The sequence below is a fragment of the Typopeltis vanoorti genome, chromosome 20 (assembly GCF_054136105.1).
Source record: "Typopeltis vanoorti isolate ZY-2024b chromosome 20, IOZ_Tvanoo_1.0, whole genome shotgun sequence".
Taxonomy (NCBI): Eukaryota; Metazoa; Arthropoda; class Arachnida; order Uropygi; family Thelyphonidae; genus Typopeltis; species Typopeltis vanoorti.
In genome coordinates, this window is record NC_143568.1 from 67863348 (window position 1) to 67884108 (window position 20761).

At 33.0% G+C, this 20761-nt stretch overlaps 1 protein-coding gene across 3 annotated transcripts in view; it reads right to left on the reverse strand.

Annotated features, from left to right (window-relative positions):
* The window catches only part of g (adaptor-related protein complex 3, delta 1 subunit-like garnet), a 563264-nt gene that overhangs the window by 395589 nt on the left and 146914 nt on the right, over positions 1-20761 (reverse strand). For all 3 annotated transcript variants that reach the window (XM_090410782.1, XM_090410781.1, XM_090410783.1), the window contains one exon: positions 18042-18115. In XM_090410782.1, coding sequence (XP_090266908.1) covers positions 18042-18115 — 74 coding nt within the window. The remainder of the gene's footprint in view (positions 1-18041; positions 18116-20761) is intronic.

Here is a 20761-nt window from a genome sequence, read left to right on the forward strand (position 1 = left end):
CCTAAACAAAAAATAGACAAACTAGTCATAAAAATTAATATTTATTTAAAGGAGTAACATGGGAAATTTTCCAGAAACAATATCTAAATTCAAACAGTTAGAACCATGTGCTTGGAAATCTCCTCTATATTTCATTCGTCTCCTTAAACTTATTAAAAATTTAAATTTCATAACTTTTGTTTCTATTGTATGTATGTTGGATTCATATAACTAATTTTAAATGTATTTAATAATTAAAAAATTATTTCACGTTTTTAATTTATTATAATGTAAATGTTAAATAATAAATACCTAAATGTTATTATGATTACTTTTTTAAAATTGTATATTTCTGTCATATTATCACAGATATTATGGGAGATTATAACAAAGATTGGTCAATACTCTGAAGATAAAGCAGAAGTAATGGGAAAATTTGGACATGGAGGACGATTGATTTTTGCAAAATAAATCAACTGTTTATCACAAATACCTTATTCTACCACAGGCCACAGCATAAATATACCTGACATCACCAAACAATTAAATTAAAAACTGTATAGACTATATAGCCATCAATAAAAAATGGAAACATTCATTTCAAAATGTCAAAACATTAAAAAAGATTGACACAGACCATGAACTACTATCAGCCAAACTAAAAATCAGTCTTAAAAGGAAGAAAACAAACCACTAAAAACAAAGGAAAATAGACATCTCAAAACTCAAAGATAGCCTAACCAGATCTAATTACCAGAGCACTGGAAGAAAACTTAAATAATCTTGCTTTAGATAAAGCTTCCGAATCTTGGGGGGGGGGGAGATATTATTAAAGGAACAGCAGAAAAGCACTTAGGCTACCAGAACAAATAAAGATTAGATTACACCAGAGATTATGGATTTATGGGAAAGAAAAAGAACATCAAAAATTAATCTGTCAAAAGAAGATAATGAAGAAAACAGAATACTATACAAAAATGTGAAAAAAGAAATAGACAAAAAAAATGCAGATTAGCAAAAACCACATATTTAGAAGAAAAAGCAGGAATGTATAAAGAAGTATACAAAAAACATGACTCCAAGTCATTTATGAAATAGTTAAAGAAACAACTAGAACATACTCACCCAACCCAGTCTCAATATTGCAAAAATATAGAATTGCAACAAGTAGCAGTGAAACAATAAAAGATATATGGACTAATCATTTTAAAGAGACATTTGCAGCTGAAGAAAGTACAGATCAAGATGTCTTCTACCTAAAAGAAACTTCTGACACAACTTCTGGAAAAAGGAGGAGAAAGCACAATAAATATTACTTAAGGAAACTGTTCAATAAAATATTAAAGGAAGGAAATATATACAACTGAATGGAGAACAGGACAGTTCATACCCATCCACAAAAAATGAGGAGATGCCAAGTATTGCACTAATTACAGCACATTATTCTTCTAACTGGTAATTAGTTTACGGAATTAACAACACATATAAAGTATATTAATTAAAGGTAATTTTAATGAATAACTTCTATATTTCGGCAACGTCACATTGCCATCTTCAGGAACATAAAGATATGGTATGTGCACTCAGGAACTAACACAAAGCAAATGAGGAAGAAAGCAAGAAACTAATATTGTTCCTAAAGTCCTAATGGTGCCCTCTTGCGGGCTAATTTGGTAGTCTTGGCAGTTGGGCTGAACCATTAGGACTTTAGGAACAATATTAGTTTCTTGCTTTCTTCCCCATTTGCTTTGTGTTAGTTCCTGAGTTCACTTTATATGCGTTGTTAATTCCATAAACTAATTACCAGTTATGTCTAACCAACGTATAAGTCTTGCTACTAGAATTATTCTTCTAAGTCACTGTTATAAAATATTTATCAGTATTATTCTAAACAGAGTTAAAAATGCCGATGAAGAACAGATGGAAGAAGGGCAATTGGGATTCAGAAGTAACAGAAGCCCAATAAATGCAATTTTCATATTTAACAGACTAGTAGATCTTATGAAAGACAAAAACAAAAAAGCTCTACTGCTGCTTTACAGATATCAAACAAACACAATAAACAGAAGTAAACTCATTAAAATCCTAGAAAATAGAGGGTTTGAAAAATACCTATTGAATTGTATTAAGAATTATTATTCAGAGACACAAGCAGTAATAAAATACAAAACTATAGAAACAGACGAAATAGCAATTAAAAAAGGAGCTATGAAAGGATGCCCATTGTCACCATATTAATTTAACCTGACCTAAAAGAACTAGTAGGATGCATGAAAGCATAACTGTAAATGGAAGAAATATAACACACTTATATGCTGATGATATAGTTATCACTACAGACATCTAAAAAAAATTAGAAATACTCTGACCAAACTGCATCAAACAAGTTTCAACTACTGTTCACCACAGCTATTAAACTTTAATCAAACTTGGTTGTAACAAGTGGAAATAATGAGATTACAGTTATAATGAGAAAAAGCCATAATGATTTTAGTTTACATATAATGCCATACAATTGCTGACTTTTATAACAAGCATAATTAATTTAAGCAAAAATAATTTTGACTTTTCATGAGCCGAGAGACACTTTCTTTTAGTAGACATGTTTCTGATGGAAGGGTTTGTTTTTAATTGGTTTCTGATTTTACAATCATGGCAATGATTGGGTAAAGTGAGGAATGAGAGCCAGAGACTAGAAAATGAAGAGGTAGATAAAGTGGGGACAATAGGATATAAACTGACCCATAATCTGATACACATCAGAAAAGCTAAGTCACTCCTTTCATTTTTCTGTATTCCAAGCATTGGATATTCTAAGAACTACCCAAGGAATTAAGAATGTTTGCATAGTTGCCAAAATTATTTGCCAAAACGTTCTTAATTCCTTGAATAGTTCTTAGAATATCCAATGCTTGGAATACAGAAAAATGAAAGGAGTGACTTAGCTTTTCTGATGTGTATCAGATTACAGGTCAGTAATCTGATACACATATCAGATTACGGGTCACATATCCTCTTGTTCCCACTTTATCTACCTCTCCAGTTTCTAGCCTCTGGCCCTCCCTCATTCCTCACTTTACCCAATCATTGCCACGATTGCAAAAATCAGTTAAAAATGAACCCTTCCATCAGAAACATGTCTACTAAAAGAAAGTGTCTCTCATCTCATGAAAAGTCAAAATTACCACATACACCACATTCTAATTCAAAATTACCACATACACCACATTCTAATTCAAAATTATTTTTGAATTAGAATGTGGTGTGAAAAATATTGAAGTGTGTAAAAAGTTTTCTTTGTCCTCTTCAAAAGTGCAAACTCATAAATGTTGATGAAGCATAGCTTCAATGGTTCACTGAAGAAATGTTCAAAAGAAGTGGATTCTCAACAGATGGTCCGATCTTGAAGTCTCAAGCAGAAAACAATTTGCTAAACAATTTGGACGCATCGATTTTGTATGTAACAAAGATACATAAATAAAAAGACTAATTGAAATCATGTTTATTATTAATTAGTATTGTTTTTAATTATGGAAAGAGAAACTATTTAGTATTAAGTATATGGTTTTAAAATTATGACAAATAAATGTTTAACATTAAGTGTATTGTCAGTAGTTTATACAAACATATTCATACAAATAATATCTAGGTGTATATAATAATATTTTTTCCCCTTTCTAATATTTTTGAGTTTTCAAATCTATTTTTTATTGAGTTATTGAGAATAAAAAAAATAGGAGGTAGATTCAACTCACTGATATAGTGAGTAATGGTTATAATAAGGAAATTTTCTATCCACTGGTTCTTGTTATAACCAAGTTCGACTGCACTTTCTGCATGATTCCTTTGCTAAGAGGGGTGGGTATATATGTGCATTTGTCTGATGTAACATGTCTCAGTTTAATTCTCTCTTTATGATCTGCTATGGCTCAACATTTCCTTGCTACTATGGTTTTCATTTGCTATCATTATATCTCTCTCCTAATTCCAATAACCATTCTGACTTCTGATGATCTCTGAAGGATGATTTTCTAGTCTAAATAGCCAAACAGTGAGTTCAACATTCATGGAAAATCATAACTTTCTTTAATGTTCAAAATTCAAATTGGCTTTCATTCTCTAACTTCACAGACCAGGACATAAAGAGATGTTGAAGTATTTTCCATTAGCAGTGATGTAACACAACTTGACCATCTACCAACTAGAATACTAGATGATCCTGAATGTTCTCACCATGGACATTTTCTTAACTAGCTTGTACTCTAAATACATTTAACTCACTATAGCAAAATCACAGGGACCACATAAGAATTTTTTTATAGCAGACAGTTTGTATAATGACTTTCCCTTATTGTTGTATTTTAACTATGAGGCTTTCGTCTGAACTTTCCAGTACTTTATGGTGTTTGTTACAGTTGATGTTACATTGTAGATTATCAACATCTTCACACACAACTGGGTAAATACATGAAGTCTCCACACAACGACCATTACCGTTTCCATATTTTCTCTCTATAGATTAATCTTCACCAAGCGAACCTCAGCACCATTTCCTTGAGCACTTCAGCAGCATTAAACAAGATGATCCCTGCAATTTCTATGCCTATGGCCTGATTACTGCTTACATTCCTGATTAAAACCTCAGCTTCAAATGAATAACTGAAAATCTTTGCTAGAATAACTGCTTTTATCCTCAACTCCACAAACTCCTATTCGATAAAAGCTCAAGGCAAAAATCTCAGCTTTCTACTTGCTGGAAACCTGCAATATCTGTATAAAAAACTTTCAACCAATCCAAATCAGACTTTGAAAGGGCCCACTGCAAAAAATATGCTGCTTGCTGAAATGGTAGCACAATTGTCTAGAGACCTCTGCTAAGGTGACTTGAACTTCTACCCTTTACGCTTCTGACACCATGGTTACATTACCCCAAAATAAAGCTGAATCTTGACATCGGCCTTCCCTTCTAACTCTTGTACAGACAATCAAGAAAAAAAAACACCACCCACTATACTATGAACAGCCCATTGTATGTTTTTTTTTTTTTTTTTTTGGATCTTTTCCAAAAAAGACATCAGAAAAATCCAATATTCCAGATATCAGTAAATCTACTGATCAGGTGGCATACCCAACTCTGCTCAAATTTTGCATTCTAGAATTAATTCTTCTTCTTCAACCTGGATAAATGATAGATTACTGTAGTCATCTTTCACACATAAAAGGCTGAGCATGTGCAGTATTCTGATACTGTGGGTGGGCTAAAAAGACGAAAAACTTATTTGTTAATGTTTTTAGATTCCAGCTGACCAGAAATACTATGCTGTAGTTAGCCTATTTTACAAAATAGCAGTAGTAGTAGTAGTAGGGATGAAAGAAGAAGATGAAGAATTAGTACAGTGGGTTGGAAACAAACTGTAAAATGGTAGTGTTGTAGCACAGGTATTCAAAAGTGAGTAAAGCAGGGAATTCAACATATGTAAGCTTGAATTGAATATAGTCAATAGAAATACAGTAGAAAAGGCTTAAAACTGAGAATAAACAATGTATATGCTAGGAACCAGAGCAAATTAGCATGGGAGTATTTGTTAATCAAGTAAACAGCATCTAGAATTTTTTAATTTTTTTTTTTTTTTAACATTCCCATAAACATGAATACAATACTTCATTGCTGGACAAATGTGTGCACTGTAGGATTTGCAGTTGCTCAGAGAAGCAATTCACTCTCTCTCTCTCTCCACTACCATCTGGAGCAGAACAGAAAATCCAGTTTTTTGGATGCTAAGAAGGCAGTGATGGATACTATTGTGTTTATTCCAGGAGTAGCTGCTGACACCTGAATGGAATTAGGTAAGGTAAGAATTTTTTTTTTCTCTTTAAAACAGCACAGGACTTGGTTTTTAGAAGGATTAACACTGATCGAGTTATCTTTCCCTGCTAGAGAAAGGCATTGAGACCAGTATTTAAGGAGTATTTCATGGATATTCTTTATTGTCTCACTGGTTTGCACACAAGGCTTTAGGAATGAAAAGTGCAAACTGCCATCAGCTGGAAAAAAAACTGATAAATTAAGTTTGAAATAAGTGAAAGATCACTGATGTACAAAAAAGAAAGTGGTGAAAGAAAAGATCATCTTTGGGGTACAGAAGAACACTTATGGGAAAGATGTGGGATAAAATGGCATCTACCTTCTCATGCAGCAGACACAAAAGAGAAATCTAGACTTGCAATCACAAAATGCACTAGAAAACCACAAGGGAGTCTGCTTGGGAGACCTCTGTGTAAGACTCGATCTTGAAAATACTGACAGTAACAGCATTTGGCCAGTTCTAGGTAAAATAAGCTAGAAAATCTTCCAGAGAGCAGTTTGTGGGATTCCTACTAGTAGCATCACCGATGACTACTAGTATGAATCTATGAATATTAATAGATTATAACCATTCTCTGGAATGAGTTGGATATGGACTACTTTTAGGCTACAAGATATATGACTGTACAACAGCAAACTGCAAACAAAACACTTCAAGTATGATTTCATTCTGAAGTACAAAAGAGATTCCATCAGGAGGAACAGTTTCTGAATCCAGGCTGCTCAAGATTGTCATGTTCTCTGAATGACATGAGATTATTATGCGTGTGAAGTCCTGGAAAAAGTAGTCTTCAAACTTCTGCAATAATGACTTTCCTTGATCATCAATGAATGAGTTTAGTTTGAGGGCAAGTATGATTCCAGGACATACATAAGGGAAAAAAGAGAAGAAAGTGTGGATGAGCAGTTGTGAGCAATATGAATTTGAAATAACTAAAGAAAGCTTTTTTATAATCTTGTTTTCATTGCTATTAGGAACCTGTGTCACGGTAACTAAGAGTGAAACATTAAAAACAAAAATTAATTTCATTTTAAGGTAAAAAAAAATTGTACCAAAGCTAAGAACATCAATTGGGGGATGGGACAAAAAACGAGAAATTCAGAGAGAATGCAAGGCAAACAAAACAATTAGTTAACCTATAACATCGAGTGCTGAACTTCAGAAGAAGAATCTTATCAAATAGATAATTAATCGTTCTTGATATTTATACAGATGAAAATCTTTTAAACTTTTGGGATAAGGAGACAATCATTTCAGTTTAAATTCCATTGCTACAACAGGGCTGTTGAACTTTCTTTGGGGAAAAAAACTTATATGCAAAACTGCTTCGAATTGGAGAAAGCAAGCATAATTCCAGAAGATGTGTTTGGTCTCATCATCATCAGGGTGCACAAAACCTGATTTTGAAGTTTAGATGTCCAATGTGTACTGGTGTTAATTCCTCTGCCCCCCCCTCCAAAAAAAGAATAATGGTATGACAGTTGTAATGGATAAAGGCAAATATGAGAGGAAGATAAACCTCAGTTTATAGGAAAGATCTGCATTACCCAAAAATAACTTATAACCCTGTCAAAATATAAATTAAGTAATCGAATAAGCTCCTTGTTGAGACAAAGAAGATAAAAACGGGCGAGATCTTACTAAATAATAAGCGTGCAGGATGTTATATTCAGGAAGGAGTAGTGACAGCATTGAATACCAAACATGAAGATAAACTTCTCGATTGGAAGGCAGTTTCGAGTAGTTATGCAGGCAAACTTTAAAATGGGGAAATAAACAATGAAACTTATTTGTGCCTATGGTCCCACAGAAGGTTCTTCTAAGGAAAAAATAGAAAAAATTTTCGAGTCATTAAAAGAGACAGCTGACATAAAGAAAATGGAAAAGTAGTCCTTGTTGGAGATCTGAACAGCAGAGTAGGAAATGAATCCTACCAAGCATATAGGAATTTTGGGGGAAAATTTGGAGAAAAGGGCAAAGCTAATAATAATGGTAAGTATTTGCTGAACTTCTGCTCATGGACATGGACCAGTCATTACTAACACCATGTTCCAACATAAAGATGTGCACAAGTTCACATGGAGAGAAGACACAAGAAATAAAAAAGCCTCATTGACCATGTCATTGCTGATAGTGATATCTTCGTTCAGGTTCAGAATACAAGAGTGTACAGATGATATGAAATTGAACGTTACCATTACTTAGTGCTAAGCAAAATAAAAATTAAAATCACATTGAAAACAACAGTAAGTAAGAAAGTTTTAAAAAGAATTAAAGTTGAGCAGCTTTTATAGGTAAACTGTAGACTTCACCATACAAATATTATTGAAGAAAATTTGAAGCCATTTGCAAACAAGAACAAAACCTTGGAGTGCCAGTGGCAAAATAAGAAAAAGACATTGACCGATTCAGCTCCCCATGATGGCCACAAGAAGTTAAAGAAGCAGTACTGGTAAAGAGGAAAAAAAGTTCCTAGCAAATAAGTTGACAGATGCACTAAAAGAAGAAGAATACAGAGGAAAATGTAAGAGAGCTAAGCTATGTGCAAAAGTAGCTAAACAAACATCATGAGAAGACTTTGGTAAGAATATAGAAAATATATATGAGGAAGGTGGCAAAGTGTACTGGAGGCTAATGAAAAAGCTTAGACATGAAGGAAAGAGTACTGTAAAAGGAATCAAACATGATAAAGGTGATACGAAAACTGAAGGTAAGGATATCCTAGATATCTGGATTAATTACTGGTAATTAATTTACGGAATCGACAACGCATATAAAGTAAATAAATTAAAGATAACTTTAATGAATCACTTCTATATTTCGGCAATGTCACATTGCCATCTTCGGGAACATAAAGATATGGTATGTGCACTAAGGAACTAACAAAGCAAATGAGGAAGAAAATAAGAACTAATTTTGTTCCTAAAGTCCTAATGGTGCCCTCTTGCGGGCTAATTTGGTAGTCTTGGCAGTTGGGCTGAAGTTCTCAAAATGAAAGTTTCCCAAATTTGGGGCAGTTTCATGCACCCAAATTTGTTGAGGTTAGGAACGTTTTTTAGAGCTGCTGAAGATTCTTTGAATAGTCTTTCGTATTTAAACTTGCTGCGATAGATTATTTTTGTCTTCTTCCAACGAATTTTATGGTGGGTATCTAAGGCATGGTCTGCCAGTCCAGAGCGGCTGTACTGGTGAAACCGGATGTAGTCTTGGTGTTCTGAAATCCTGATATTTGTTGTTCTGCCTGTTTGGCCAACAGCAAGTTTAAATACGAAAGACTATTCAAAGAATCTTCAGCAGCTCTAAAAAACGTTCCTAACCTCAACAAATTTGGGTGCATGAAACTGCCCCAAATTTGGGAGACTTTCATTTTGAGAACTTCAGCCCAACTGCAAGACTACCAAATTAGCCTGCAAGAGGGCACCATTAGGACTTTAGGAACAAAATTAGTTCTTATTTTCTTCCTCATTTGCTTTGTTAGTTCCTTAGTGCACATACCATATCTTTATGTTCCCGAAGATGGCAATGTGACATTGCCAAAATATAGAAGTGATTCATTAAAGTTATCTTTAATTTATTTACTTTATATGCGTTGTCAATTCCGTAAATTAATTACCAGTTATGTCTAACCAACGTATAAGTCTTACTACTAGAATCATGGATTAATTACTTTGAAAGACTGTTAAATGAAATAAGCAGTGACAGAACCATACTAGAAAATTTTCATACAAAGAGGAATACACATCAATACTTAGGGTGAAAAAGCTACAAAAATTTGAAATGTGGAAAGGCAGCTGGAGTAGATGATAGTTGTCCAGAAATGCTAAGTTTTGAGATATAAAAGTTTTGCTGTGGATACATCAGATGGTTGAATTTCAGATGATACAGGTCAGATGGTTGAATTCCAGATGATTGAAGTAGAACTCTAATATTTCCCATCTATAAAAAAAAGAATAAATTGAATGTGAGAAGTACAGAGGAATTTATCTACTAAGTGTTCTAGGTAAGATTTATGCAAGCATACTTTTGAGAAAGACTGTGGAAGAAAAACTTGAATAAGTTGGGTTCAGGCCAAATAGAGAGGAAAAAACTTTACAAACAGTTGAGAATTCATGTGAATATAACAAAGATCTGTGTTTAAGTTTAATAGATCTCAAAAAGGCATACAATAAGGTGTCCAGAGAAAAGCTTTTCAAAACGCTACAATCATATGGGGTAAATGGAACATTATACAGAGCAATACGTAGTCTATATTTAAGTTGTCAGTCAGCAGTTAGAATTAAAGGAAATATAGGGAAGATAGTTTGGTATAAAATCAGGGGTAAGACAATGATGCAGATTATTGACTCGTATTCATCATCTATATGGATCACATTATGAAATGAGGAGGAAAGGATAGCAAAACAGGTGTTTGATGCCAAGATGGCAGGAAAGAGACCCAGAGGAAGACAAAGGTCTAGGTGGATTATTTCAGTCAGAAGTACCTTTGAAGGCCTGATATTAGAATGGATATGTCAAAGTTAGGTCTTCGCTTTATGCAGATGATGCTGTACTCTTCAATACTAGTGCACGTCTCCAAGATTCTCTAATTAAACTGAATAACTGCTGTAACAAATTTAGCATGAAAATCAGAAGACCAAAACTATGAACATAGGTAGGAACATACAAAACTTTAACTGCATTCTGAATGGAAATTCTATAGAACAAGTAAAATATTTCAGCTCTTTAGGCAGTTTTTAGTGAAGATAGCAAGTTAAATCTGAAAAAAAGGCAACAGAATAAGCAAAACTGGTATGTGCATAGCCAGTTGAATAAACTTATAGGATAAGAGAGAAATTAGCCAAAACACCAAATTAGAAGTATACAAGACACTATTCAAAGCAATTTTAAGTTATGGATCTGAGAGTTGGGTTACAAGTCCTTGATCAAAGACTGGAGAACACAGATATGAGAATTCTGGAAAAAAAATTAGGGAAGTGAGCCAATGTCATCAATGGCAGAATCATATTAAAAATTAAGATATTAGAAAGGAACTTGACATTTTTAGCATTCAAGAATGTGTCAGCAGAGCTAATCTAAGGTGCTACGGCCACTTAAACAGAATGGAGAAGGAAAGGTTAGCAAAACAGGTGTTTGATGCCAAGATAGCAAGAAAGAGACCCAGACAAAGATCAAGTTCTAGTAGGATTAATGCAATCAGAAGTACCTTCAAAGCACAAAATGTTAGATATGACAATATTGGAGTGCTGACAAGTAATAGAATAATTTGGAGAAAAATTGTTAATAGGAGATTAATAATAATGTAAACTTAATCATGTAGTGCTGTCAGAGTAACCTGAACACCTCATGAGGTTACATATCAGGAAGTTTATTATGAAGTTATAAGCTGGGATGACTAATTTTGGAAGCAATAATTATAATAATAATAATATAAACTTAATCATATAGTGCTGTCAGAGTAACCTGGACACCTCATGAGGTTACATATCAGGAAGTTGATTATGAAGTTATAACTGGTAATTAATTTACGGAATTAACAACGCATATGAAGTATATTAATTAATATAGAAGTGATTCATTAAAGTTATCTTTAATTAATATACTTCATATGCGTTGTTAATTCCGTAAATTAATTACCAGTTATGTCTAACCAACGTATAAGTCTTACTACTAGAATTATGAAGTTATAAGCTGAGATGAACTAATTTTGGAAGTACATCTCATTTATGTTGTCTCCCAAGCATACATAAAGGAGGCTTCCCTGTGAGAATTGACATATCAAGTGGCAGAAGGTTCTATCCCATCTATTAAGTGCACATATCGGACACTCTACATCATATATTAAGAATGGCACACATTTTCTGAAAAATGATCAAATATATTTCCTTACAAGATTCTCACAGTTTGGTCAGCTTTCACATCTTTGTTCAATAACATTCCTTTCCCTGAAAATATCTTACTTTTATATGACACTTTTCCTCCAGATGTTGTGAAGATAGCTGAATTTGTAATACAATTGGGATATTTTGGCTGAAAAAATAAGATCTATAAACAGACTGAGGATGCAGCTATGGTGAGATCTCTATCCCGATTTAGCTAATTATAACTCAACCATCTGGAAGATCCATCCCGCAACACAGACACTATTCACAACCCTACCCCCTGCATCAACAATCCAAACAGTATATTCATTTCATTATGGGAAAAGAATTCTGGGAGTTTATCTTCCTTGGGAACCATCCTAGTTACTAATACAACCACTGGTACCTTTTCAACTGGTGTGTGTGTTATTTATATATATATATATATAACAAACCTACCTTCACTGGCAGATACAAATTTCTATGCATTATGCTTCTCAGAAAATCAGAGTTATCAAATTCCTGATAAGTACCTGCAAGGAGTGTACAGGATACTATCACAGCACTATATGAAAAGCGTGCATTATTACTAACTTACTATTGACAATTTTTCTCCAAATTAGACTTATCTGCCAAGAACTCCAATACTATAAATTTCAGTCTTCTGAAGTGCTTTAATTTTCATCAATCCACCATTACCCTGTTCACAAATTCATGAATGTTAACAATGCGAAGTTCCTTCCTAACATATCTTCACTTTTAATATGATTCTGGCACTGATGCCATTTGTTCCCTCTCCTAATTTTTCTCAGAACTTTCAATCTGTGATCTCCAGGCTTCATTCCTAACCCAACTCTCATCCATAGGTTAAAAATGTTTTGAACACTGTCTTATACAATATACTGCTACTTTCTCTCTTATTTCTTATTCATTTAACTGCTCAACACAACCAACTTTGCTTATTTTGCTGTCTATTTCCATATTTAATTTACCATCTTTACTAAAAATTGTGCCTGAATAACTGAAATATTTAACTTCTATAAATTCTCCATTCAGGATGCAGTTGATATTTTATGTTTATCTAAAACTTGTTTTTGGCCTTTTTATTGCTGATTTTACATCAAATTTGTAACACAATTATTTGATTTAGTTAAAGAATCCTGAAGACTTGTATTGGATTTATTTAAGAGCATAACATCATCAACACAAAGTAAAGAACAGACATTAACATTTCCAAGTTTGGTATTAGGTCTAATGTTACTTTCCTTCATAATGTGATTCATATAAATCAATATTTCCCAAAGTGTGGTATGCATACTCTTAGGGAGTATGTAGAAGGTTTTTAGGGGACAGGAGGCACTTAAAAAGATTACTTTTTAAATTTTATTTTTGTCACTGCATTGTTGAAGATAAGTGCAGGTCTATTCTATAATTAATTTTTCAATAACTAAAATATCTAAAGGAAGTTTTAAACAAAATATGTTTGTTGGTATATATTGCCTGACTTCCACTAGGACTGCTTCCAGCTGATGGCATAAAATCAGTTTCCAACTGTGTGATTAGAACTGCTGGCATTAAAAGTTTAAATTCAAATAGTTCAAACCCATGGTGTCAGAACTCTCAGCCAAATTTTGGAATCATTCGTATCTTAAATTGTAGTAGTCCTTAGAGTTTATTTTACAACTCATGCATTTATATGTTTAATTGTGCTTGTGTTACAAGTTGTATTCTATGTGGAGCTCCATTTACAGCTAAATATAACAAACATAGCAACAGATTTCCCCAAACTCACTTCTTCTCAACCGAAACAATTTCATTCATCTCATTAAACTTCATTATTGAAAACTTAATTTCATAATTTTTTTATGTTTCTAATGTATATATATTGGATCCATGTAACTAAAAATGTATTTAATAAAAAATGTTGCATATGTTTGTAATTTATTATAATGTAAATGTCAAAAAAAAAAAAAAAAACCTTTATAATTATTCAAGTTTGAATGAAATATTATTATAACATCTCCTGCAATGCAATTTACTTGAGAGGGGATATGCCACTGTTACTAAAATCTTAAAACGGGTACGTGGGTACTGAAAGTTTGGAAAACAATGATATAGATGACGTTCACTCATCTCACATCTGAGTTGACAAATTCTTAATTAATAGAGCACATAACATTTCTTTTTCCTCCATCTTTATATTCTCACAATCAATGCATTAATGAAACAGAATGGCTACAACCCCTGTCACATTCAATGGATAATAGATTATAACTCTAGATCCAAGAATGTTGTAACAAAACATAAGGTTCCTTTGTTCCCATACATTTCAAGTATTTCTGAACTTATCAGCAGAATCATGAACAAATTTCACTTGATACATATTTTCCAACCAACAAAACATCTAATCTCTTACTAACTACAAAAGGCAAACTTTGTCTCTATCTCTGATCATATTTACCAGTTTCCTTGAAATGTAATTTAACATTCCTTGGACAGGCAGATTGTTCTCTGCTTCAGGCTCCAAAAGTTAGAGCTAAAACAACTGCCTACTCCCTATAGGAATAAAAGACATTAGCAGAACTTTTTTTTTTTAATTATTCCATGCACAAGCTTCTGCCTGCGTATGCTTCAGTATAGCATTTTTTTTTATCCTCTCAAAAGTCAGCAGCAAGCTAACAAATAATATCTTCCTTCAGCAAACACCAATGCATGAATAAACAAAAATCAAGGAATAATAAACAGAACTAAAACAGAATATTGTTTAAAACTATTGTCAATTCAAAAGCTGTGAATTCATTAGTATGATCATCTTACAGTGAACAGGCTTTCTTAGCTGGTGCTCAGCTCTATGTGAATACTTTACATAGGTTTGCTATATGCAATGAAATATAATTTCTTATGTATCAAAAACACATACATATGATATTACTAAAGGATTACTTCAGAGAAGAATATGTGAAGATATCTTGAGGCCATTTTGCTCAGTCATCAGTAAGAAGTAACAAACAACCCTGAAAAAACACAATTTTTCGGGGAGAGAGGTATAAAGTAAAAGAAAATTTATACACTTAAATGCAAGGTAGTTTCAAATTTTGAAGTATGCTTCTGTTGGTCTATCCTAGAAGGCATCAATAGTTTGTCACTATGGTGTCACAGACTTCAAAGGGCAAGCATAAACTTGCTGCTTTGAATTATCACTTTTTAATACAAAAGTAGGAAGGTTAGAGGGGGAGGACGAATTCTAAGAAATATTTAATGTTTATTTATATATTTTGCTATACAAATCATTAAGAAATGAAAAGAATATCAATACTTTACCACCACCTGTATATGTAAGAAAAAAATACATTAAAAAAATCAAAGAAGTATATGAAATTACTGAAAAACTAAAGTACATTAAGTTTCATAATATTTAAAAATGTCATTATTTTATTAGATCAAGAATGTGCTTTGAAACCACAATTCTTCTGCACTCTAACTTTTAGCTAGCAAATTTCAATGACATACTTTCATAACATCATAGAAAAATTATCACGTACAGCATGCAAAAGAGTTTGAAATCTATGAAATATTTGTGAGTCATTTCTGCAACTCCATAAGTCTTTTATGTTATCTTAGTACAGCAATTGGTTATACATGGATGGGCATGTATATCAGTCCTAGACTTAGATATTTTTATGGCTTTTTCAAAAACAGAATAGACATTGCCACCCTCATTTTGAGTACAACATGTGATTAAAAATTGTATGTTATGAATTTTATTTGTAATATTTGCAAACAGTACAAATGGCTGCCCATGACAGTTACTGGAGGAGAAAACTACTTTCAGACTATTAGTGTTCACAGTCATGACCATCTTTTCTAAATACTTCCAAGATGCAAGGGCCTTTAAATTCTTTCTTCCAACTTTTCTGTAAAGACTGTGACAACTACAAATATGTCACTTTTTCAGAACAATTAACAAAGATCTCACTGTTTTAAGTTAAAAGTGACACTATTCCTAATGCATCCAGTACAAAATCAGCTAAGAAAAGCAACTGCACTCTGGCAGCCAATTTTAGAAATAAAATTATACCACTATATCTGAGTGAAGATCTCTACTTTATCATTTCAATTATGCTTTTAATTCAAAATCAGCAAGTTGTATTGGAGAGTTTTGTCACTCTTCTCACTGATTAGCAATATACTTAATGTTACTATTATTGGAAGAGTAATATTTCAATGGTATGTATGATTCAAAAACAATAATCTACAAAACTGCTATGAAAACTACCTCCCCTTCCCCAAAAAAAAAAAAAAAAAAAAAAAAAAAAAACACATATATACTGCTCAACAGTATAAGTAACAAAAAATGTTTTTCATTAATATTTTGAAGCATCTCCAAAAACAAATGTTTGATGTAGCACACATTCTGTCATGCAAATTCTGAATATTCAATGGAAACTGATCTGTCACTCAATAGGCCTGCATGCAATGCAATTACCCATACCTATAAGAGCATAGGTTGTGACCACATCACTTCATTCCCCCCTTGGGGGGGGGGGGGGGCAGCTTGCTCAGTGGGTTAACTACATCATCTCCAGTAGCTTCAGAATATCAAGTCCTCATCATCATTTATATGATTCTTTAAGATGATGGGCTGCTGAATGACTTGAAGTTAGGCTAGCAGGAGAAGACAGCATATGTGTCACAAAATGTTATTGTGTCACAAAATGTCACAAGGAATGACATTTCAGGAACAGAAAGAACCATTACAAGAAGAGCTGGCCAAGGTTGCCTGAGGACTATGTCAACCACAATAGGCTAATGTCTAATGCTAACAGCAAGATGTACTCGATAATGTCTACCTCTCTCTCTCTTGAGAATGCTGTGGCCACAGGTGAATACATTTCCATCCAGCCTACGTTAAGAAGGCTCACTATGAATGAACTCAATGCTGGGAAGCCAGTGGTTTGTATCCTATTAACTACAAGCCACTGCAGAACTTGTGAAAACTTGCGAAGAACAAGACTTGGGGCACTGACAAATGGAATATAATTTTATTCACTGATGAGTCTCATTTTGGCTTATACACGGATTCTAGATGTCTGATCTATAGATAATCATACCATCCCTCCAAAATCAGAGAAAAAGGACACTTATAGTGGAGGCAGTATTCTCATATGGGGCAGAATAATGATCAATGAGCCACATTGCTCTTCATGTTTTTTTGATAGGGATGTTGTAACTGCACAGAGGTGATAAGAACGAATCATCAAACCCTATGTATGACTTCGTAGGGATATGCATTGATCATATTTTCTTTGCATGCATGACAATGGCACTGCCCACAGAGCTTAAGTGGTGGAGTATCTTGAAACTGAAGATATATAATGACTACCACAACCAGCATCATCACCATACTTAAATCTCACCGAATGTGTGGCATGTCCTTGGGCATTGCATTACATTGCACACTGACAGTCAATGCCTGATACCAAGCTAAAATCTGCTCTGGAGGAAGAATGGGATTTGTTGCCACACACATCTTACAGACACCCTGCATACTGAGCATGGCCCTCCACTGTCAGGCCTATATGACCACTACAAGGAACTATGTATAGTGATGTGACCATATTTTTTAGCATATTTTGTCAAATATCGTAATGTAATCTTTTTTGTCAATTCTTACAACCCCCACTATAAATGCCCTTTATATCTCACATTTCTTGCTGTTTTCTCATTTCATTGTTATTCTATTATATGCTAACATACCAAATTTTGTCTTACTTCATCATAAACTGCACAAATTACACATTTTTTAGTTTTCTAGTAAGTCTGTCAAGCAATGTATAAATATTGCCTGCAAATTATTGAAATCTATAATATGCTAATACATTCACTGTGTGGACGGATATATGTGTGTGTAATGTTTGACTTCCAATGAGAAGTTTAATATTCTTTCCCCCCCCCCTGCAAATTGGATAAATTTAGAGTGCTAGAAGACCTTTTACTACCAATGTGAGCAGAGTGAATAATTGAAAAGTGAACAATATTCATTTTAAATAACTTAGTATTCTTGGTCATAAATCTGACTGTAATATAAATATTTATTTTCCACTTGCCTTATATCATTTTTTTTTTTGAGTCATTCAATCATTTAAAAGCAAATAAGGGGCATTTTAGAACTGAAAATGACACAAATAAAGCTAACAAAATAGTTATTAAAGCAATAAGCAAATAAATAATACATGCAACAAAACAGCTGCAGCAAAAAACAAAAACAAAAAAGTGTTCTATTAAGACAAAAAGCTTTTACAAATAATAAGAGCAAATTCAAACTCAAAGCATTTACCTGTGAATTAAATTAGTGAGAGGTTCAATCAACTTTTTACCCAGCCTAGGTTCTAGAGGAGTCAGGGCACCAAACTGTAAGAAGCAGAAATCTGCTATTAGAGTGCTTCTGGGATATGATGCAGGTTTACTACCCACACTATGTAGATAGCACATGTGATACTGAATGAAAGCTGAAGTGCTTAATGCAAAAGAAATTAGCTTGCAGATATTAGCACTAGTGTATATAAATGAAAAAAACATCCCAAAAATCTAAAAAGAAAGCAAATTTCACAGTGCATTTCCAGCAAAAATTATCTTCAACTTTCATTCAAGATGCATATAGTGTAAGATAATGCAGATAATTAGGCTTCTCAACATTAGACTGGCATATGGGCCCATGTATACTACAAAGGGAAAAAAGCATTTTGCACATGCCAGCTACTTAATTAGCACTCTAGAAAACAGCTATAATGAAAAAAATAAAAATTTAAAAAAAAAATTAAATCAAGTAGACATATCATACATATATAATATATATATTTATAATCCACACTAGCAGCTGAACACAAAAGTACAGTGGAAAGTAATGTTTACCTGCGAATAATATTAATGAGAGGCTGACTCAACTTTCTACCCAGCCTGGGTTCAATGTAGGTCAGAACACCGAACTAGAAGAGGGAGAAAGAGATGGCAGAGAAGAGACAATTGGACAGACACTCCCATGCACAACATTATTAACAAAGGAAGAAGTAAATGAGAAGAATAAGTGAATACATAAAATAAATATAAAAAAGGATCAAGCAATTAGTTTGAAAAAAAAAAAAAAAAGACAATAAATAAAGGACTTTTCTTAACACATTCACTAAAATAAAGATTTCCATACTAATTTTTTATATATAAAACTGATCATAATCATTATGCATTTATTCAAATTAGTTTAATATGCATTGCACAATTTCTCAATATTTGTTGCATATACATTTCAGTGTAAAAATTTATATATTATAATTTATTAAAATTAAGAATTAAAATTGTTATAACATTCTAAAATATTTTAATATTTTTAAGTTGATCAAAGAATTCTGTCAAATTAGTTTTTTTTCTTAGTCTACAAGCACATATTATATATGGAAAATTTAGCTTGCTGCCATGTAACATTGTCATTGATTGATATGCAAAGAATATTGTGTATCAATTAGAATTAGCCAATTCATTAAAATTTTATCATACAAAATTAGAAGTAGCTCGCAAATCACTTTGGACTAGCAAGAGTATATCAAGTGAAACATACTTATCATTAGAAATGTTTATATGCATTATTATTATTATGTGACACCTCCAAGAAGTCCAAGGACTCATTGTAGGAGGGCACACTCCTCTACTGCAACTCACTATCTCCTTTACTTAATCCTTCACTGAGATAACACTACTACCATTAACAAACAGTGTCATCTACCACCCACAATCATCACTAGTATATACTGTGTTTTGCATGTGTGTATGCTCTCATAGCTGATTTGCATGTGAGATGAAACGCCCAAGTTACCTGGAGAAGAAACCCTGCAACCTCTGTATTAGATTGGCTACCTCACCTTCAACTGAAAAGCTCATATAAAGATTTTTCTCATAACACCAAGAAGCAAACTTAGTTCTTTTCCATTCAAAGGGCACAATTTACCATTGTTCTTCCAATTGCACTATGAAACACTAATGATGCAGATCTAATCTAATTTTTATTTATTTTTAATTTTTTTATTATGATTTTTTTTTTTTAAGATAAGCCTTATAAAACTTTATACAAGCTTGTCCAGAGCAGGCTTTCACAAACATCCATGCCAACAATGGGATTGAAACCCATGAACTGTTGGTTGGAGAACATCTTCAAATTAAATTCGAAGGCAGCTATGTATTCATAAAAATGAAACCAAAAACTAAGAAAAATACATACAAAAACAACATTTCCAAATCCACTTCAACTTGATTCATGGGCTAAACACAATCAAATGATGTGCACTGCATTTATAATTGCAGACATCCAAACAATACATTTCTAACAGAATTTCAACTGACAGCCAAATAACTACTATACCCTAAACACCATTCTGCACAATTAATTCCATCACAAGGATAGCACAAAGATAGTACACAAATTATGCTGCAGATAGTTCCTATTTTCTCAAGAACATAATTTCACTTAAAACTTTTTGTTCAATGCTAACTCAGAATTTTTTTGCTCCATTCTAATAATCTGTCTGCTCTCTCCCAATTTTGACCCCTTAAAAATTGATTTTCAGTAACAAAATGGTGAATTCTTTCCTTTAATGTCACATGGTGATCAGCATTCATTTTGATAAATTATGGAGACTACTACTGTGTTAAGAATGATTACTTGAATTTCCACGTTTCGACCTTCATATTAAAGTCATCATCTGGCATAACATACAGTGTGTGTGTGTGTGTGTGTGTGCACGTGCACAGAGACAAGCTACATTATCATTCAAACAGTATGCCAAAGTGATAATGATTTGATCAACTGTCATTCTACTGCCCTGAATTCTAGTGGAAAAAAACACAAAGATACAACACTTTGTAAACAAAATTAAGGACATCACACTTGATAAAAGTGATTTATTAGTCAGTTTTGACATACACAAATGTCCCAATCAATGACAATTCTACTTTTACAGGACATATTCCTGCACAATATCATGGAGCTCTGTACACATGTACTGTGTTCTG